At 34.0% G+C, this 23792-nt stretch overlaps 1 protein-coding gene across 1 annotated transcript in view; it reads right to left on the bottom strand.

Moving 5' to 3' along the window:
• The window catches only part of CFAP47 (cilia and flagella associated protein 47), an 859036-nt gene that overhangs the window by 354160 nt on the left and 481084 nt on the right, over positions 1 to 23792 (bottom strand). Inside the window, exon 49 of the mRNA XM_044669214.1 lies at positions 11373 to 11484. Within this exon, the coding sequence (XP_044525149.1) occupies positions 11373 to 11484 (112 nt within the window). The remainder of the gene's footprint in view (positions 1 to 11372; positions 11485 to 23792) is intronic.

The raw sequence follows: 23792 nt of genomic DNA on the forward strand, positions 1-23792 counted from the left end.
TTCCTTCTCCACTGGAAAAAAGCAAACAGAGGTTAAGCAACATGTCTAGAGACTGAAGATGAATTTGAACTCAGATCTTCCTGATTCTAGAGTTAACTCTCTATTCTTCATGCCATCCAATTCCCTAGTTACTTAATACATGCCAGCTGACTCATTAACTGACTGTTAAACATTTTAATTGCAATTAATTTTAGAAGGATTAGTATTATAAACTTTTCATAAAATTTGACTTTTAACCTCATTTTGAGTAGCTATTAATTTTTATCTTAATTTTGGCCACTAAGGTAAAAAGAGTAGAAAAGAATTCAGAGAGATGAAATCTCTTCTTTTCTGAGCTACTATTATCTTGAAAAACAAAGAATCATTATATATAAAATAATCTGTTGTATCAGAAATAGAAAACAATCACATGCTTCCAAATTAAAAGAGCTAGTCAGATTTTAAAAATGTAGGGAATATTTTATATTTAATATAATTACATTTTTTACCATGGACTGTTTTATAGTTAAGGGAGGTAAAGAAGGTTAAAATTTAGACTCTATGTTTAGACAGTTTTCTTACCTATCAGAGAGGTGGAAATTATAGAATACAGGTGCTGTTCTATTTATCTTTTATGTCAGACAATTTTTCTTAAATTGTGTTTCATCTGCATCAGAAAAGTAGATTTGTTCAGAATAGAACTATTGAGGGTTTTTTTAAAAAAACTCATGCTAAAAAAACCCAGAAAGTAATAATCTTTTATTATTTTGCTACATTCAAATGATTATTAAAAAAAACAAATTAGTGCCTTTTGCTTTCCCTCATTTTACCCAAGCAATGATTTTGTATGTCTTCATCTCAGTTAAATTTTTCTTGCTGTGATTAAGGTATATTTTATCTCTGGAGAAAAAAATATGTACATATATACATATATATATATATGTCCCAAGGATGTATATAGTATGATGCTTTAAATATATTGTTAAAAAGTTTTTCCTATAGGGGAATAAAGTCACATATATTCCATAGAAGATATTAAATGCAATGAAAGAAAATACCTAACCTATAATTTAAAAATAATTGTATGCTGTGAATGAAAATGCTTAAGCTATAATTTTGAAACTGGAAAGTGTATAGTATTAATGTTAAATTAATCTGAACCTGTGCTAATATTTGAAAAGTCAGGTCTTAAACAATAGGATATGAAAATTTGGAACTTTAGAAGCACATTGCAAAAGGAAAAATAACTGTACATTTGAAAAAATAATTGCTCAGCCTTACAATTTTAGCGTCTTTAAATGGCGCTACACCATGTGCTTTATGAATTTTAATTGTAGTAGTACCTATTGTTGACATTTTCTTTCTTCCTTATTGCCTGATCAATCAATTAAATAAGTATTTATTATTGTATTAAGTACTGGGGAAACAAAGTCAATTAATTAAACAGGACCTATTTTCAAAGGAGTTCATATTATAAAAGGAAAGATCACAGGTACCTATACTACTATGCACAGATTAATATGTAAAGTATAAATATAATCTAGGCAAAAAAGAGATAGCTTGGGAAGTAGAGGGCTATAAATTGGGGGATTGCCAGGACCAAGAAACACTTCCTATTGAAGATAATATCTGAGCTATAATTTGAAGGGAAGAAAGAAATTCTATGAGGCATAGGCAAAGGAGAGAGTATAGTCCCAATATGGAGGACAGTATGAAATTGAAAACTGATTTTTAACTCTATTTATTAAGAATTATACCAGGATAGATTTAATATTCTTCTTCCCTGTGGGAGACTAACCCTTATTCCTGCAAAGGTACTCAGGCAATCTCAGGTCACTTGGGTCACAATTCCATTCTTCTGACTTAAGTCTCCTTTGTAACTTCATCATCACTCCTCTTCCACAGAAACTTGCCTAAAGGTCAGTCTCATCAATCTAAACTGGTATAAAAACCCCCAATGTCTACAGGCTAATGCCACCACAGGACTACTCTGGCCACCTGGGAACTGATCTCATCCCCCAATGATAAAATGGAAAGGAATTGAGATCACACTTATCCACATCCTCATTGAAACATCTAGCCAATGAGAAAAAAATATACCTGTTCATCAAGATTTTGCTCTTGTTAATCACTATAAAAGATGCTATCCTCCCTAACTTATGGTCTTTGGCTACTGATCTCTTTCATTGGTGAATGCTAGTCTCACTAATAAGGGGAAAATTCTGAGAACTTTATTGCCTCAATTCATCTTAATTTCGATCATGACAATGATCAGAGCAAAGGTAAAAAGAGAGAAGATGGACCTTCATGTGTGCAGAATAAAGAGAAGGCCATTTTCTTTGGAAAGGTAGTATTATATGAGTCTGGAAGAAGAAGATGGGGCAAAGTTTTGAAAGTCTTTAAAAACTGAAGTTTATATTTGGCCCTAGGGGAAATGAATTGCTACTGTAGTTTTTTTATAAGTTGAGGATGAGGAGTTTATATCTAGATTTTTGTTCAATGAAAATCATTTGTTACAGCAATATATGATAGGGTCCAGTGTGAGGACTTGAAATGACTTTTTCAGGGCTGTTCATTCATCCTTGGTGTCTACCTGTTACCTAGAGCTCACCTGTAGCTACAAGAAGCTGAGCATGCACAGTGGTCCCACTCTGATAAAACTGTCTTGGCAGATATTTTCCAAGTTCACAAAATTCCAAACCCCAGATATTATGATAAAGATTCACTATTTGATAAAAACTGAACAGTAGTCTGATAAAAATGAGTTTAAACCATACCTTACAACATCTAATAAAATAAGTTCCAAATAGTATATGACCCAGATAGAAAAAAGGCACATCATAGACAATTTTGAGGGGTAAGGAAGAAGTTATATTTCTGTCCTACTTACAGAGGAAGAATTTATGACCAAACAAGGAACAGAAAATAAGACAGAAGCTAGAATGGACAAAAAAGTGCCATAAAAGCAAAACTTTTTTGCACAAATACAGTATAGCTAAGATTACAAGTGAAAAAATTAACTGAGAAAAAAATCTTTGAAGCAAGTTTCTATGATAAAGTCCTTATATACGAGATATTAAAAATTAATTCAAATTTATAAAAGAACCCTTTTCTAATTACAAAAGGTCAAATAATATGAACAGGCAGTTCTCAGTGAAAGAAATTCAAACTAGCTATGTTATTGTTCAGTTGTTTCAATATTGTCTGCCTCTTGATGACTCCATTGGGGCTTTCCTTGAAAAAGTTACTGGTTTAGTTTGCCCTTTTCTTCTTCAGCTAATTTTCTAGATTAGGAAATGGACACAAACAGGATTAAGTAATTTGTTCAGGGCTACCCAGTGTAGAGAATTATTTGTAAATTAAGTAAGAGTTTATTAGGAAAAATAGTTAAGGAACATCATTTATTGATAAAATATATGAGAGAGATTTATAAGTTTGGTTTCTTTAAATCTGAATGGAATCTCATAGATGGATTATGGGTAAAAGATAATTTTCCCAAGGTGCTTTGAGAGTCATTTAATCCAATGGACTTCACTTTTTGAGCTAACTCTGCTCTGTAAGGAGGTCCTAACAGTTGCTTGGTGAGGTTGGAAAATCTCAGTTTTTCACATCTAAAAATCATCTATTAGGCCAGAGAAGTGAAGGAGACTGTTGCGTACAATAACAGAGTAAGCCCAGCAGGATTGCTATGTGAGTGGAGAAAGGCTGTGGAGACTCTAAACTGTATTTTTCATCCAGACACAAAGAAAAGAAACTTAATTTATTTCTCTCATTTATAAGTTTATAATTCAGGATAGGATAATTAGATAAGTATTTTGGAGTTTTAGATAAATTAGGAAGAGAGGATAGCCTCAACACTGTTTGAGGAAGAAGGCGATCCTTGCAGATCAGGTTTGATTGGGTGGTTCTAGTAAGATTTATTAGTTTAGGGACCTATATAAGAATTTCCTTTCTACCTGTTTCCTTTCACTATCCCTTCCTTTAGATTTTTTGCCGATAATAAAATTATATTTTTAAATACTGGCCTAAGCCAGAATTCTTTGGACTAGTCTGAGAAGCCATCTCATCAACAGTCAAATCAATAGCCTGTCCATACAAGACTCTAGTATTGGTAATACCATATAATACTAATAATCTATAAGGGTTAGGAAACCCTTATAACACCAGCTAATAAGAATCAGAGGCTTGATTTGAACTCAGATCTTTCAGACCCCAGGCCTGGGTTCTATTCACTAGGCCAAACTAATTGTAGCCTATGAAAATAGCTATGGAAAAAAAATGTTCCCAGTGTTTAATACATAGAAAAATTAAGTAACCCCGTGGTTATATCTCTTAAGCATCAGATTGGCAAAGTTGGGAAAAGGGAAGCAATACACATAATGGTCGTGTGAAAATAAACACATTAATATACTGATGGGGAGATGCAAATTGGTACAGGCATTATGGCAAACAATTTAGAACGGTGTCCTAAATTTTACTTAACTGTGCATACCCTTATTCCAAATAATAGAACTATCAGTCCTATATCCCAAAGAGATCAAAGAATGAAGAAAATGACTCACATGTTTAAAAATATTTATAGCATACCCTTTTATGATGGAAAAAAATGGAAACTGCCTACCAAATGAGGAATGATTGAACAAATTAAGGTAAATTAATGTAATGAAATGCCATTGTGTTGTTAAAAAAAAAAAGATGAAGGGGAGAATTTCAGAGGAACCAAGGAACATTTGTAACCAGGAAAACAATTTGCACTATATAGCAACACTATTAAAAGCAATTTCAAGAGACTTAAGAAATCTAGTCAATATAACAATCAATCATGATTCCATTGCTACACTTGTCCTGAATGAAAGGTGATGGAATAAGTAAATATATAGAATGGAACATATATTTTTGAGTATGTTCTAAACTGGAATCTGTTTTGCTTGACTATACATATTTTCCAAAGAAAGTTACATTTCTTCAACTGATATGCATGATAATTGACAATGTAACTTTAAAAATGGGTGGAGGAAGGCACAGTGAACAAAAAAATTTTTAGTAAAGAAAATAAGTTGAAGGGGAGGAGAAGAGAGAGGAATTTTTAATTAACCACTTAAATAAAAGGGATAAAAATGTTCAAAAAAAGGGAACAATTTAATAAGAAAATGGAAAAAGAAAAAGAAGCAAATAAGTTATGTAAAATCCCAGAACTAGAGAAAGAGTCAACAAATGAAAGCGAATGAAAAGTGTAATGCAGGGAAAGTGTAATGCAGGGAGAAGAGTGAATGATATAAGGGCAGCCAAGGGACCTTAGGCAGATGTTATGTGAAGGAGGGCCCCTACACCAAAGCTCAGTGAGAGTTAGATAAACTCTCTCAAGAGGCCAAGACCCCTTTAAGTTCTGGATTCTCTGCCTCTGCCCCTGGGAGTTGGAACCAATATAATTGGTCAGTTGGTTCAGTTTCTAAGAAGGAGGTTGGGACTTCCTGAAATGAAACTGCTGAATAAGGCAGGCCAACTAAAGTTGTTATTCTGAACTAGTGATGGTGATAGATGACCAATGATAAGGTAAGGCAAATGGCTTCAAAGATCTTTAAGCTTGAGATTAAAATGGGTTTACTGGTAATTAAACTGAAACAGATAAATGGGAGTTGGAAAGTGGGTGAAGGTATGCTAAAGGATTTTGGCTAAATAATATCACTAGATTACTTTAGAAAACAGATTGATTTTTCTAGGTGCAGAAGTATGAGAAAGCCTTGAGGGCAAATCTCAACTCTGATACAGATGGTTGCTGACTGAGGGCTGGAAAGCCTTGGGTCAGATGCAGATGACTTGACAGTTGAACTAAATCTCTTGTTTATAATAAGGGTTGTTGGGTATGCCAAAGAGCTATTAAATTTGGCTAGCAATGGTAGTTGTTCCTGCCTACCTTACCAATCTACCCAAAAAAACACCCAGAACAACCCAGGGCCTACTTTCCACCCTTTTCCTCCCTAACCCTGGAGTTCAGAGTCAGAATTGAAGTCAGGAGTCTGGGGATCCCTTTTTATACCCTCACCTCGATTGGCACCCTGGCACCTGGCCTGGGTCCTCTGCCAAGTTCTGTGTTCTAAAGTGGCAACTGCCAGCTTGCACACCCATGAAAAATGGGTTTCTGCACATAACAAAAGGTAAGGGTGAAAAGAAGAGTCCATACAAAGACACTTTCCTTAAAATTAATTAAGACAAATAATTATGGGAACAAAATCTTGTAACCTCCTCTAGAATAGGGATTTCTTCCTCCTCCCAGAATTTAGCACAGTACCTTGCATACATTAGGACCTAAATAAATATTTAATGACTGTTTGGCTGACTTAAAAAACCAAAGGAAATCATAAAACTTCTAATTCTGAAAAAAAAAAACTAGAGACAAAAATGAAGAAAACATTTCCACTTAATTCTGAGTAATTGTATTAAACTCTTTGTAACTGGATTAAACAATCCAGTAAAATGGGAATGACAGTTTGGATGAGAAAAGAAAACCTCATAATCTGTTGCTCTGAGAAACATATGTAAAAATCAAAGTCATAAAAGAATAAAAATTACAGCTTAGAACAAGATTTACTACACCTTAGGTATAACTTTAAAAGAAAGGAGTCACAATGATGATATCAGATAACACACAAAAAAATTACTATACAGAGATAAAAAAGAAATTACATTATTTTAAAAAGGATAATAGAAAAACAAATATTAATAAGTATATATGCTGAAATATATAGCATCAGCATTTGCCATGAACAAATTAACTGATATAAAAAGAAGGCATTCATTGTAACAAAAGAGCAGTAGGAAATTTCAATGTATTTTTCTTTATTGGAAACAAAAAGATAAACCAAATGGAACCTAGGGAATTGAACAAAATGCTGGCTAATTTGGAGCTAAATTACTTATGACATCTTCTAATTGGGACTACAAATTTATCAGCACCACATGGAACTTTTACAAAAATTGACAATATATTAGGGCTTAGAGATAATGCAAATAATATAAAAAGACAGAGATAAAGGAACATTTGCAACATGGGGGAAAGCAATTTCATTTGAATGAGGGAATTAGGAGCCAAACAGCAGAGTTGAAAACTGAGTGAAATAACATGAAAGACTATTTCATTTATTAGAACCTATTTCTTTAAGACAGGTAAGCAACTAGGTGGGTAGAATTTGAGGTCTGGAATTTGGAAGATTCATCTTCCTGAATTCAAATCTGGCTTCAAACATTCACTGTGTGATCCTGACCAAGTCACTTAACAGTATTTGCCTCAGTTTCCTCATCTGTAAAGTAAGCTAGAAAAGGAAATGAAAAACCACAAGCATCCTTGCCCCGAAAACTCCAAATAGGGTCACAAAGATTTGGACATGACTCATATAACAAAAACTTTGAGGCAGCTGAGTAGAGAAGTTCCATCAACTTTATTCCTCATGATATTAATTTTTTTCTAATTCTTGATTATTAGTTATATTTATTGTATAAGTTACCTTGTCCATGGGATTTAAGAGCACTATCTACTAAAAAACAAGTGTAAACTATGTCTATGTAAGTCAATCTGTTGTCCTTCCTTTCATATACTACTGAAAGTAAATCTAAGACCCTCAGTTCTACTGTTCAATGGAAATTCCCATCATGAGTGTGTTTACCAAAGAAAGTATTCACCCAGTCTCTCAAGTTTGGCTCTGTGTGGTATGTGTGTTGGCTCTGTATAATATCCATAAGAACATTTTCTCCCTTTTGCTGATTAAAGGCATGTTCTTTTGTAACTGCTTTGGTAGTTCTGTGTTTTTTCAGGTTGACAATAAATGAGAATAGAAACAAAGAGTATGAAAGGATATATAATGAGTGTAACTTCTAAGTTGCTATGGACCACTATAGGTTGTTTTTTGGTGGAACTAAGGTATCAATTAAGCAAATTATACCACCCACCTTTCTCCTTACATTAACTAGTGCCCTGTTTTTCAAAAATTAATTCTATATTATGGAAAATTCATTTAATACATAATCATATTTTAAGCTGTTTATTTTTCTGAATTCATTTAAAACTACATTTTCTATTTGTAATTACTGAGATTAAATTAAATTCTATAATTACTGCTGCCAAAGTACAGCTGAGCTTCTAGGCTCTATATCGCCAAAGTCTCTAAAAAACTGGTTTTATATGAGACATAAAACATACAAAGAAAAATGTGAATTTAAGTGATTTTTTACTACATGAGTATTTATTGATATTTAAGAAAGAATCTCCTTAATTTTACACAATCTATTTAGTCCTTTGCTAATATGGCAGCTTTTGACAGTCAAATTAGCCTTTGACATTTCAATTGTTATCAAACTAGACAGGTCACTTTAAAGTTATTGAAAAAGCAATTAAGCCTTCATGTTTTAATGAATGTTATCACTAAAATACTCTACTTCTGTTCCATCCTTGAGAAAAACCAGAAGAAAGACTAAAACATTCATATATAATTTCTACATCAAACTAATACTATAATTATGGGATCGGGACCTATATTTTAATTTCTAAGTAGATATAGTTTCAATATTTATTAATTATCTATGATTTGCTAGACCAAAACTTAATTTAAGGACAAAATGAGAGATAAAGTCTTAAACAGCTCACTAAAAAAAACCTAATATTTATAATACTGAAGAATATATCTGAACTATTCCATATGTATTATCTAGCATCAGTCAAGTAAATAAGCATTTATTAATTAAATCCCTACTATATATGTAAACTGTGCTAAATACTGGGGATAACAAGAGAGACAAAAAAAGCCCCTGATCTGGAGGAGCTCATAGCTAATGGAGGAAACAATATGCAAACAGCTTCATGAAAAAATACTTAACACTAAATGAATAATCAACAGAGATAAAGGATTAGAACTAGGAGAGACTGAGAAAGGCTTTCTGTAGAAGAATGGCTCTAAACTTGGACCTGAATAAACCCAGGGAAGCCAGGAGAGAGAGATGAAAGAGCAAGTATTTCAGGGATGGAGGACCATCAGTGAAAAGATCTGTATTCAGGAAATGGGATATCTTGGGCTAGTAGCAAGAAGGAAGTCATTCATTATCACTGAAGAGTTTAAGGTGTAAGAAGACTAGAAGGAGATTGAGGGAGAAGGGCATTCCAAAGACATTTGAATGCTAAACAGAGGATGCTATAGTTGACCTATAAACAATAGGGAGACAAAGGAAGAGAGAGCAGAGAAGTGACATGATCAGGCTTGCACTTTTAAAAAATTGCACTTTAGCAGCTGCAGGAAGATGGACTGAGGGGGGGAGAGGCTTCTGAACTGGCATACCATATTGCAATGGAGCAGATGTGAGGGGAAAAGGGCCCGCATTAGAATGGCAACTGTATTAAAGGTGAGAAGAAGACATAATTTAGGGATGTTACAAAGGAAAAATCACCAGATCTTAGTAATGGACTGGATATGGGGCATCTGAAAGATAGTTCCATAAAATGACTAATATGGGAAAATGTTTTACATGATAACACATGTAAAATCTATATCAGATTGCTTACCTTCTCAGAGAAGGGGGGGCATGAAGGAAGGGAGAGAGTGTCAGAAGAAGGGAGAGAATTTGGAATTCAAAACTATTAAAAATGTTAAAAATGTTGTCTTTACATGTAATAGGGGAGAAAGTAAAATATTTTTTAAAAGAGTAAAGGAAGATACCTAGGTTGTGAGTCTAGGAGACTCGTAATGCCCTTAATAATAATAGGACATTTTAGAAGGCAGAAAGTTTAGCAGGAAAAGTTATAAGATCAGTTTTGCACATATTGAGTTTGTGATGTCTGGAGGACATCTGGTTTGAAATGTCAAATAGGATAGTTGCAGATGCAAGACTGGAGTTTAGGGTTTGAACAGTAGATCTAAGAATCATCAGCACAGAGATGATATTTAAATCCATGGGAGTTGATGAACTTATCCAATGCAACTATACATAAGGAAAAGAAAAAAGAGCCCAAGACGGTTATGTGTGACATTCACAGGTAGTAAGTATGACCTGGATGATGATCCAGCAAAAGGAGATTGACAGAGCAATCAAATAAGTAGGAGAATCAAGAGGGAACAGCTTCCTAAAAACCAAAAGAGAAGTAACAAGGAGAAGATAAAAATCGACTGATAGTATCAAAGCCTTCAGAGAAGTCAAGAAGAATGAGGATTGGAAAAATGCCATTGAATTTGAGAGTTATGAGATCACTGACAACCTGGCAGACAACAGGTTTAGTTCGATGCTAAGGTCAGAAACTAGATTTTAGGAGTCAAGTGTCACCTTCCCAAGGAGCTTGGCCACAAATTGGTAGAAAAATATGACTTGATATTTCTTTTCAATATGAACATTTTAGAAGAATAAAAGGATGTTTTTTCTGTAAATCTATACTCAGGATGATAAAATTTCCCTTCAGATTCCATCAAAAATATGTTAACTGGCTGAATGATCAATTTGTTTCCAGAATGAAATTTTATTTTAAGGGGAACCATATATGTTGAATTTCAACAATTTTCCTTTAATAAAGGCATGATAACTGAAAAACACGTTTTTGTGAGACTTGGCTCTATTACTTTAAAATAATATTCAATGGACAGGGTTTTTGATACTAGTTTCCTCACCTGTAAAATGAGAAAACTGGCATGCTTGTAGGACCCCAGAGTTGAAAGGACATGAGATCACATTGGCGAAACAATCATTTTCAACATAACCAAACTTAGTTCCATGACCAATATTGTTTATAACATGAAATTATTGTCAACATCAAATAAGATAATTATAAGTCTTCACATACAAGATATTATTCTACCTTAAGCCCTAATTTTTCCCTAGAGCATAAATCTGCTAATTCTAATTGCATGATGGATTAATAAAAACTAAATATAAGAATTCATAAGTTCTTCAAGTACAAAATCATCTATTTCTGGAATGAATGAATCTGTGTTCTCATGTCAAACAATATAATATAATTTTAATAGATTCCTTGAAACATTAGTAATAAGTAGCATTTACATAGCACTCTAGGATGGGACAAGTTGCTTTCCAAATATTATCCCATTTGATTCTCACAGAATCTGGGAGGTAGGTACTACTATTATCTCCACTTTTAGACAAGGAAATTGAGGGAAACAGAGATTAAGATAGTATTCCAGGGTCTCACAATAAGTGATGAGAAAGGATTAGAACTCATGTCTTCTTGGTTCAAATTCAATTCTGTATCCATTGTGTCACATTGCTGCACCAAAGCCTTTAATATGCATGATTGAAGTAGGACATGTGTTTGTGTTTGTGTGGATAGAGAACAATTGAAAATATTAGGAAGTTAGAAAAATATATATGGGTTAAGGAAATTATTGATTTACTAATTTTGATACCTTTAAATACTCCTCGTTTCCATGGGCATATGTGTAGAATATAAGAAATCGAATTATCAGGCTCTATAGTAATCCTCGGACATCCCCAAACCATTGGAAGATCTGAAGTTACCTATGAAAGAAAGTTTATAAACAAGAATTACAAGCTTTTAACTCTACTATAAGGTCATTAAAATTTTAAATTTTAAAAGGAAATTATATTAAATAATCACTCATACTGATGATAGTCTGTTGTTAAATTTTACATTTTGCCAAATATATTTAAAAAAAAACAAACTATTTTCTTCCATCTTAAAATCAATACTGTGTATTGGGTCCAAAGGAGAAGAGCAGTAAGGAACAGGCAATGGATATTAAGTGACTCACCCAGGGTCACACATCTAGGAAGTGTCTTAGGACAGGTTTGAACACAGAACTTCTCATTTTTAGGCCTGCCAAATATATTACCAACAATATATCATTTGATTTCACAACAGAACTGTGAGGTAGATATTACACACATTGTTATCAAAATCCCTTGTTTATAAAAAAGGAAACCGAAGCCAATAGAAATTGGGACTTGTCTGCGCTCCCTTAGCTTGTAGTTCAAAACTAGGTAAATCTTATTCTTATTGCTCTTTCACCAACAAAATATAGCATGCTGAATGAAGTCAAGAAAACAGTACAATAAGAACAACTATTTTTACAGAAGCCTTTTTTATTGTTTCTATGGATTTGAAGAAAAGTCATGCTTAAAAGAAATGTAAAATGTTTTTCAAACTGTGTGTAATTTGCTTAAATGGATTTTTAAAACATTTGAATATTTTTAAAAAACAATTATTAATCTTAAACAGCAATTAGAACATATACATATTACTTACAAAATTAATAAGGATATGAGAAATAAAATCTTCTAATCAAAGAGAAATCAATAAATCTAGCCAGAAATTATCATTTTGGCACTCGTATGAGGAAAAACAAGGGAGGCAACTTAAATATTATATGTGGGTTCAGAAGGGTGGATAGGAGACAGGAATGGACAATAGGTGGGACCAAACAAGTTAGGGAAACTGGGTTTAGCTGTTAAGAGAAATGACTGTTGACAGGAGTGACAGTTAGACCCTAACTGTCACCCTGCCCCACCTAAACAAGGGGTCTGTGAAAACCAGCAAGCAAATGACAAGAGGGCTTGTAACAAATTTAATTAAGGGAACTATGTCTAAAGGATGGGAATAGGGGTTTCTATACTTCCAGACAATGGGCAAACCACAGGGTCAGGGGAGGGACTTATCTACACTGAAATGAGAACTAAAGCAAGACAGGGCCCAAAGAATAGCAGGACTGAAGTGGGTATCCTCATAGCAGAGTTCTGACACACTCCAGTGATGGGGCAGCTCCTCCAGGACCACTCTCTGTACTTGTTCAGGTGGGTAGATTCTGGGAGCTAACCCAGCCCAAGTTAACCTGCAACTCAGGTTGGGATTAATTGTCTCTACCAAAAATCTCCCACAAATAGATGACAGTCTTCCTTCTGGATATCAGCAAATCAGGGCACAAACTTCACTTCCTCTGAGGTCTCCCAGGATAAGTTACAACTTGTCCCTAACACCATGGATTCTCAGAGAGAGAAGCCACACTTCCTCTTTCCCCATTCCATTTTGAATTCTCCAACCCTGCCTGCTAGGTCTCCTAAATAATAATTTAGTAAACTTCCTCACAATAGCACTTAATCTTTTTATTATTATTATTATTATTATTATTATTACTTTTTTAAACCCTTAACTTCTGTGTATTGGCTCTTAGGTGTAAGAGAGGTAATCGTGGGCAATGGAGGTCAAGTGATTTGCCCAGGGTCACACAGCTAGGAAGTGTCTGAGGCTGGATTTGAACTTAGGACCTCCTGTCTCTAGGTCTGGCTCTCAATCCACTGAGCTACCCAGCTGCCCCAGGGGCACTTAATCTTAAGTATCATCAATTTAGGCTAACCATGTGTAACCTGTCACTCTTACTGAAGCTCTGTGTTTTCAGTGAACTGGGAGAGCATTTCTTTAGTAAAGGGGAAGTTGTGGAACAGAGAATAGTTTGATAGAGATGCAGTAAGATGAGGAGAAAGGGTATCCATGCCCAAATTGTACCCCTAAAAATTTTGAAGTAGGGGGAAGGAGTCTTAAAAAGCAATATTAACAGAGATGGTATCTTATGGTTCATGGCCCCAAAATCTTGATGCTTCATGCTAGTTACACTTCTAAATGGGTTTAATCACAAAGTTTCTGAAAAATAACCTGATTCTATAGATTTTAGATTTTGTTGCCCCTCAACCAGGTTTCAAGAGCTAGAAAATGTTTAAGTTTTCTCATTTCTTGACCTCCTCTTCTGTCTTCTCTTCTCTTTCAATCAAATGAGACTAGGCAGGCATAGAACAAAAAAAAACCCAAAACAAATTTATTAGCTATGATCAAAAGTACAACCAATCAATAACCATTTAAGCTCTGCCTTATGCCAGAGCATGAAGACAGTTAAGAGAACACTTGCTTTTATGGGTCCCTATTTTCCCCAAGGTTTGTTCAGTCACTTTAATATAGTGTCAGACTGAAGTTGAGCCCTATCAGGGGCTTCCCTCAGGACAGAAATAATTTGGGGTCACTACCATAAAATTGCTTTTGTACAATACACATGACTGAAAATACCCAGTCTATGTTTGCTCTTCCACATAATGGCTGTGGGTCTCACAGATCCCTAGTTCTTTTTCCTCCTTTAATCATTGAATTAAGGATTCCTTACTATGCCACTCTCCTTTCTCCATGGTGCTTTCTATTGCTCACCTACCATTTCTACTATATTTGAAGATATCTCTCCTATTATCTAGCACTTGTGTGACATAACATGCTCCAGTTCCTTATTTTCATTTAAATTCAGTGATATTATTCTGTCATGAGGTTGTTGCTGTTATGTCTAATTCCACTACCATAAAGGCCACTATCATCTACCTCTCCTTCTTCCTTAAGAAAATACTAAAGCTTTTATGAAGAAATAGGACTAGGAATGTGCTGGAGCTAGCTTCAATTGGCTTTTGACAAATGCTACAAATCAGAGCTTGTTCATTAGTTATCTCTAAAGTCTAATGAACATCGGCGGGCTGGATGAGGAGACAAAAAAGAATCAGATTAAAATGTAATTGGTAAGAGGAAACTAGTTGGCTCAGTGTATATAAAGCCAGGCCTAGAGATGAAAAGACCTGGGTTCAAATATTGCCTTAGAGACTTCCTATCAGTGTAACCTTGGGGAAATCATTTAAACTATGTTGACTAGTCCTTACAATCTTTTGCCTTAGAAACCAATAAGGCTTTTTTAAATGTAATTGATAAATATTTATCCAAATAAATAAAAATACAATAGAGTACAAATAATATGTGATTTCCTAATACAGCCTTTAGGGATCCTCATTTATGGTTTAATGGTCCTTTTCTATTTGTTAGACACCTTTGATTTATATTTAAGAAAGGGATGGAGAAAATGTTAATAATGAATATTAAACTCATGTTATTTCATGTATAAAATCCCCCTTTTCACCTCAGTCCTTCCCAGATATCTGTTATAAAATCAATATCAATCATTTAATTTCTTGCAATGATTATAAATAATAGGATTAACTTTATAAGATAAAACCCTCTAGAAGTTCCTTTCTTATTTGCTCATGCTCCTATTTTGACCTTTAACTTACACATTATTTCAGATTATCTGAATACTAATTCACTAAATTAGAAGACAAACTAATGCCAAACGCTCACAGATGGATGTGGTAAGCACTGATGCAGTAGCAACCCACCAACAAAGAGAGGCTATCAGCAGGTTCCTTAATGGATCAGTCATGAAAAACAATGAAATTATCATCATGTTCTTTTTTTTTAATTTTTATTTTGAATATTTTCCCATAGTTACATATTTCATGTTCTTTCCCTCTCCCCCAATCCCCCCTACCCCCTTAACCAATGCACAATTCCATTGGGTTTTACATGTATCATTAATCAAGACCTAATTCCATATTATTGATAGTTGGACTAGAGTTATAGCTTAAAGTCTAAATCCCCAATAATATCCCCATCAGCCCATGTGTTCAAGCAGTTGTTTTCCTTCTGTGTTTCTCCTCCATCAGTTCTTCCTCTGAATGTGGCTAGTTTTCTTTCTCATAAGTCCCTCAGCCTTGTTCTGGACTCTTACATTGCTGCTAGTAGAGAAGTCCATTATGTTTGATTGTACCACAGTGTATCAGTCTCTGTGTACAATGTTCTCCTGGATCTGTTCCTTTCACTCTGCATCAATTCCTGGAGGTCATTCCAGTTCACATGGAATTCCTCCAGTTCTTTATTCCTTTTGGCACAATAGTATTCCGTCACCAACAGATACCACTATTTGTTCAACCATTCCCCAACTGAAGGACATTCTCTCATTTTCCAATTTTTTGCCACCACAAAGAGCACGGCTATAAATATTTTTGCACAAATCTTTTTCCTTATTGTCTCTTTGTGGTATAAACCAAGCAGTGCTTTGGCTGGATCAAAAGGCAGATAGTCTTTTAAAGCCCTTTGAGCATAGTTCCAAATTGCCATCCAGAATGGTTGAATCAGTTCAAAACTGGACCAGCAATGCATTTATGTCCCAATTTTGCCACATCCCCTCCAACATTCCTTAGTTTCCCCTGCTATCATTTTAGCCAATTTGCTAGGTGTGAGGTGATACCTCAGAATTCTTTTGACTTGCATTTCTCTAATTATTAGAGATTTACAACATTTTCTCATGTGGTGTTTGTTGATAGTTTTGATTTCTTTATCAGAAAATTGCCTATTCCTGTCCCTTAACCATTTAGATTGGGGGATTGCTTGATTTTTTTGTTCTAATGATTTAGCTCCTTGTATATTTGATTAATTAAAACTCTGTCAGAGTTTTTGGTTATAAAGATTTCCCAAACTGTTGCTTCCCTTCTAATTTTGATAGCATTGGTTATGTCTGTATAAAACCTTTTTAGTTTAATGTAGTCAAAATTATTTATTTTACATTTTGTGATTTTTTCTAACTCTTGCTTAGTTTTAAAAACTTTTTCTTTTCCATAGATCTGACAAGTATACTATTCTGACCTCACCTAATTTACTAAGAATTTCCTTCTTTATATTCAAGTCATTCATCATTCTGAGTTTATCTTGGTATAGGGTGTGAGATGTTGATCTAGGCCCAATCTCTCCCATATTGTTTTCCAATTTTCCCAGCAGTTTTTGTCAAATAGTGGATTTTTGTCCCAAAAGCTGGGTTCTTTGGGTTTTATCATAAACTATCTTGCTGAGGTCATTTTTCCCTACTCTATTCCAGTGATCTTCCCTTCTGTCTCTTTGCCAGTACTATATTGTTTTCATGACTACTGCTTAATAGTACAATTTAATATCTGGTACTTCTAGGCCACCCTCCTTCATATTTTTTTTTCATTATTTCCCTTGATATTCTCGGTCTTTTGCTCTTCCAAATGAACTTTGTTATAGTTTTTTCTAATTCAGTAAAAAAAGTTTTTTGGTAGTTTGATAGGTATATCACTAAATAGGCAAATTAATTTGGGTAGGATAGTCATTTTTATTATGTTAGCTCATCCTACCCATGAGCAATCAATGTTTTTTCCATTTGTTTAGATCTAGTTTTAATTGTGTGGAAAGAGTTTCATAGTTGTGTGCATATAATTCCTGTGTTTTTCTTGCCAGATAGATTTCTAAGTATTTTATATTGTCTAGGGTGATTTTAAATGGAATTTTTCTTTCTTACTCATCCTGCTGTGATGTGTTGGAAATATATAGAAATGCAGATGATTTATGTGTCTTTATTTTGTGTCTGCAAGATTGCTAAAGTTGTTGATTATTTCCACTAACTTTTTAGTTGATTCTCTAGGATTTTTTAAGTAGATCATTATATCATCTGCAAAGAGGGATAGCCTGGTCTCCTCACTACCCATTGTAATACCTTCAATTTCTTTTTCTTCTCTAATTTCTACTGCTAGTGTTTCTAGTACAATGTTCAATAATAGAGATAATAATGGGCATCCTTGTTTCACTCCCGATCTTATTGGGAATGTTTCTAATTTATCATCATTGCAGATGATGTTTGTTGATTGTTTTAGATATATACCATTTATTATTTTTAGGAAAGGTCCTTCTATTCCTGTACTTTCTAATGTTTTCAGTAGGAATGAGTGTTGTATTTTGTCAAAGGCTGCTTCAGCATCTATTGAGATAATCATGTGGTTTTTGTTGGTTTGTTTGTTGATATGGTCAATTATGTAAATGGTTTTCCTAATGTTGAACCATCTTTGCATTCCTGGTATAAATACCACCTGATCATAATAAAAAACCCTCATGATCACTTGCTAGAGTCTTTTTCCTAGTATTGAGTTTAAGATTTTTGCATCTATGCTCATTAAGGAGATGGGTCTGTAGTTTTCTTTCTCTGTTTTTGTTCTACCTGGCTTTGGGATTAGTACTATATTTGTGTCATAAAAGGAGTTTGGTAGAACTCCTTCTTTGCTTATTGTGTCAAATAGTTTGTATGGTATTGGAATTAGTTGTTCTTTGAAGGTTTGATAGAATTCATTTGTGAATCCATCAGGCCCTTGGGAATTTTTCTTAGGGAATCATTTGATGGCTTGTTCAATTTCTTTTTCTCATATGAGATTATTTCAGTATTCTATTTCTTCTGCTGTTAATCTAGGCAATTTATATTTTTATAAATATCAATCCATATCACCTAGATTACTATATTTATTGCCATATAATTGGCCAAAATAGTTTGTAATGATTGCCTTGATTTCCTCTTCATTTGAGGTGAGGTCTCCCTTTTCATCTTTGATACTGATAATTTGGTTTTCTTCTTTCCTTTTATTAATTCTATTGACCAGTATTTTGTAAATTTTATTTATTTTCTCAAAGTACCAGCTTGTAGTCTTATTTATTAATTCAATATGTCTTTTACTTTCAATTTTATTGATTCCTCCTTTGATTTTTATAATCTCTAATTTAGTTTTTAAATGGGTTTTTTTAATTTGTTCCCTTTCTAGTTTTTTGATTTGCATGCCCAGTTCATTGATCTTTGCCCTCTCTAATTTGTTATTTTATGCACTCAGTGATATAAATTTCTCCTTTATTACGGCTTTAGCTACATCCCACAGATTTTGGTAGAGTGTCTCATCTTTGCCATTCTTTCAATGAAATTATTGTTTGTATGATTTGTTCTTTAACTATATGATTTTGGAGAATCATATTATTTAATTTCAAGTTAGTTTTTGATTCACCTATTCATGTGCCCTTACTGATTATTATTTTTATTGCATTATAATCTGAAAAGGTTATGTTTATTATTTCTGCTCTTTTGCATTTGTTTGCCATGTTTCTATGTCTTAGTACATGGTCAGTCTTATCATCATATTCTGAGCGGCATATAAACTGGAATCCTTTCTACTATTGACAGTGGAAGAAACTCAGGACAGGACTTTTGAAAATACCATGATTTTCCTTCTTTGGCCATCTGTTTGACCACGGACTTGACTATTGCATTATTATTTATTTAATTTGGAGAAGTATTGCATGAACTTACATATCTAAAACTAAATTTTACCCAAAATCAAAAACAGAATTAAAAGAAACTTGACCTAGTTTAGCCCATAACTTCTAGACTGAAAATTAACAGAATGCAATCAATATCACCACAAGTATCTCTTTCTGCCATATTCACAGTACAATATTCTGTTCTTAGGTATCTTCCTGTGATCTGTCATGATCTGTTTTATGCTAACTTCCATTAATACTGTTTAAATGAGACGAGGCTTACAAATAATCCTGGTGTAAATCTAAAAATGTTTAGATAGACAGTAATGGTTTAAAACTCATCTACTGAGGTGATTTTTTTTATTTAATTAGGTAATTTCGAATATTTTTCTGTGGTTACATGATTCATGTTCTTTCCCTCCCCTCCTCCCACCCTCCCTCCCCTAGCCAATGAGCAATTCCACTGGGTTTTATATGTATCATTGATCAAAGCCTATTTCCATATTATTAATATTTTCAACAGAGTGATCATTTAAGATCAACCTCCCCAATCATATATGCATCAAACCACATGATCAATCATACCTTTTTCTTTTTTCACTCTGCATCAATTCCTAGAGGTCATTCCAGTTCACATGGAATTCCTCCAGTTCATTATTCCTCTCAGCACAATAGTATTCTATCACGAACAGATTCTACAATTTGTTCAGCCGTTCCCCAATTGATGGACATCCCCTCATTTTCCAATTTTTTACCATCACAAAGAGGGCAGCTATAAATATTTTCATACAAGACTTTTTTTCTTATTATCTCTTTGGGGTATAAACCCAACAGTGGTATGGCTGAGTCAGAGGGTAGACAATCTTTTAGGGCTCTTTGTGCATAGTTCCAAATTGCCTTCCATAATGGTTTGATCAATTTACAATTCTACCAGCAATGCATTAATGTCCCAATTTTGCCACATTCCCACCAACATTTATTACTTTCCTTTGCTGTCATATTGACAATCTGTTAGGTATGAGGTTTTACCTCAGAGTTGTTTTGATTTGCATTTCTCTAATTATGAGAGATTTAGAACATTCTTTCACCTGCTTATTGATAGTTTTGATACTGAGGTGATTTAAAAAAAGAACATTGTGAGATCATCTTAGGATATATTGTAGGACAAAATATACCTGAAAGAAAGATTAAAAAGTTAATCTGAGCAGCCAGTTCCCAGATTATATCCAAAGTTGGAAAGCCTTTAATAGCATCTAGATATCAAGTATATTGGACCCATCTCACCACTGCACAGTGCTTGAAGAGATGAGGGCCAGCTTTCCCCAGAGAAGGGGATTCTTAACCTTTTTGGGTATCATGGACCCTGCTGGCTGCCTGGTGAAATCTATAGTTCTATCTCATTATAATATTTTAAGTACATAAAATCAAATGTTTAAGATTACAAAAGAAACTAATTACATTGAAATAATTATAAAAATAATGAAAAAATTCACAGACCTAAGATGAGAACAATTATTCTAGATCAGTGATGGGCAAACTTTTTAAAGAGCGGGCCAAAGGAAAGGAAATGCTCATCTGTCAGTCTGTTTCTAAGGTAACTCTTTCGAACTTTCATTGTATTGTATCCTACTCATTATATTCATCAGATTAGGAATAATGTCATAAGGCCAGATAGAACATTTCAGGGGGCCCGCATCTAGCCTTCAGGTTGTAGTTTGCCCATCACTGTTCTAGAATATCAAGAGTACTTACTCCTCTGTATTTTGGTCTCTTCAGATTTTGTGTAAAATATGAGGAATCCAGAGAATAAAGATTCTGTAAACCAGGAACAGAGTTATTGGGCCCCAGGGGAAGGAACTCTTTATTGACTGTATTCAATAACAGCTGTCAATATCCTTTGTCTGAAAACTTCTATTATTACTGTTTCAAGTAAAATTATTTTGTTTTTAAAAAACAACAACAGCTATCCAGGACCAATATGCCTTGGAGCTAATCAATACTTTTCTAGCTTTTTTTTGTTAGTGTCAAATCCAGAGTATAACCTGAGCAACACACACAGAAGGGCCTGGGGTAGAGGGAGCATTTCATGTACTTTTGACTATATCCTAGCTCACTCACTTCAAGTAATAATCCCCAACTCTCACTGCTACTGAAGTCTGGGTAACTGAATTCTATTCATCTCTTAAATTGCTTCAGGCTGCAAGCAGTATACACCCCACACATACTTCCCACTGATTCTTTCTAAGGCTAATGAAAAGTATACTCTTTTCTGGATGCCTTTCCAACTTCCATGATCCTTCCCTTCATCCCACATTCCCTTTCTTCCTAAAGACAAGCCATACAAATTACCCTGATGCTCAGAAAATCCCTGAGAAATGACTTAAGTGGAAAGGGAATAATAGCTTTCAGTAATACTGAGTACTTCTGTAACGATGCAGGCTTCAGTAAAGTAAAAAAGTCTGGCAACATTCAATGGTTAAGCTGTCACCAGTAACAAGTTACTATCTAAAGGAAATTATTTAACTAAGAAAAAAATAAGTTCTTTGGTTTAACTTTCCTCTCACAAAACTTAGTTACTGTTGTTGTTGATCCTTGATAGATAATGAATTTAATTTGTGATTTAGTACATTTGTAATTATTTGAAATGATTTTATTTTGGAAAATAAGCTTGTTTGCTTTTGCCAATGCAGCTAATTATCCTTTAATTATCTAATTATCCAGTAATTCCTTTACTATATAATTGGTTCTCATCTAATCCTTATCCCAAAGTTGGCAGTATGTGACCTCTGTTATGAAATAAGGAAAAGTAGCCAGGGAACTTTTAAAAAATGGATATTTTAAAAATCTGAAGCATTTTTTACAGTCAGAATCTGATATTTTGCAATTCTGAAAAAAATTTATACTAAAATGAAGGGCAAAATACTTAGTGAAATACATGAAGCTATCTAATAAATCTTTAAAGAATGTTTATCAAAACTGAGGAGAGGATGGAAACATATAAATATTTTTGTTTGATTGTTCTTTCCTTTTTATTTTTAATGATTTGGGTATAACTATTCCTTTTTCCCCCAATGAAAGAAAACTGTGAGAAATGAACTTTAATTAAAAGTCTTCATTTTTAGAAATGTTCTCCACCATTTGGGGATGAGGACTGCACAGTCAGAATTTGAGATCTAGAAGTGTCTGTCAGTGAAAAGTCAGAACAAATATCATAATTTTTAAAAGTTATCCAACAACTTTGGAGAGTAGTTTGGAATTAGACACAGAAAGTTATACAACTGTGTATATACCCTTAGACCCAGCAGTAACATTGCTGGGTTTGTTTCCCAAGGAGATCAGGGAAAAAGGAAAAGAATCTATCTTTTCCAAAATATTTATAGCAGCACTCTGTTGTGGCAAAGATTTGGAAACTGAAGGAATGCTCATTAATTGGGGAATGGCTAAACAAATTGTTGTTTAGGATTTTGATGGAGTACAACTACACCATAAAAAATGATGAGCAGGTTAATTAAAAAAACTTGGAAAGAACTATACAGGATAATGAATAGTGAAATGAGTAGAACCAATAGGACATCATACACAGCCAGAGAATTAATTATGAATATGACCTCCAGAGAATAAACTGAGAGGTGAAAACATAAAAGACTTAATCTCTATGAATATATCTGTCACCCAGATAATATCTTCTATGATGTGAGGAGTTTGGGGAGGGGCTGGGACACTAGTAAATAAATTCTACAAATAAATATATATTTTAAAATAAATATTTTTAAAAAAGAAAATACCTCAATAAGTAATTGAGTTTTCATACAAAAGTATTAATAAACCCTTCTCTAGGTGTCTTCTGTACTTGTCCCCTTCCCTTGTGGCTTTTGATTGAAGAATACAGCCTCTGGGTGGAAGCAAGGACAAAAGCTAAGGTTGCCTTATCTCCCTACTTGGCACCTATGGGTCCTGAATGCATGGTTCCTGTTTCTTTTGTGTTTGTTCTTTCTTGATTTTAAGTAAATGGATATCCAAAGATGGAGCGTTCCAGGTCATGATTTTGTAATCCATGAAACATCAGAAGAGCAATCAAAAGTTGCTTCAGCACCCAGAATTGGGAGCAAGGACCACACTACAGTCAGTAGCAGCAGTTGCTGAGTCTTGTGAGAAGTCATTTGTAAAGAGCAACCTGAATTCCTTTCACCTGAGACATTGTATCCTTCAAGGAACTAGTCCAACTGAACAAGGGAAGAATTTTCTATTACCAGTGATACAGGGGTATACTGGATCTTTCCTCTAAATTTAAAATGTTTAGCAATTAAGTCTAAAAATAAACAAAAAAAAATACATGCAACACACTTTTAAGCCTAACCTGTATTCCATTTTCTCAAACACATTTTTTAATAATTTTTATTTTTTAGAAAAGTTATCATGGTTACATGATTCATGTTCTTACTTTCCCCTTCACCCCCTGACCTCCCCACCCCCATAGTTTTAACATGTGTCATTGATCAAGACTTATTTCCAAATTCTTGATGGTTACATTGGTGTGGTAGTTTCAGGTCTACATTCCCAATCATGTCCGCCTCAACCCATGCATTCAACCTTTTACTTTTCTTCTGTGTTTCCACTCCTGTAGTTCTTCCTCTGAATGTAGGTAGTGTTCTTTTCCATAAATCCCTCAGAATTGTTATGGATCATTGCATTGCTGCTAAGTCCATTACATTCTATTTTACCACAGTGTATTGGTCTCTGTGTACAATGTTCTTTTGACTCTGCTCCTTTCACTCTGCATCAATTCCTGGAGGTCTTTCCAGTTCCCATGGAATTCCTCCAGTTTATTATTCCTTTCAGCACAATAGTATTCCATCACCAGCATATA

Source organism: Gracilinanus agilis, chromosome 3 (assembly GCF_016433145.1).
Source record: "Gracilinanus agilis isolate LMUSP501 chromosome 3, AgileGrace, whole genome shotgun sequence".
Taxonomy (NCBI): Eukaryota; Metazoa; Chordata; class Mammalia; order Didelphimorphia; family Didelphidae; genus Gracilinanus; species Gracilinanus agilis.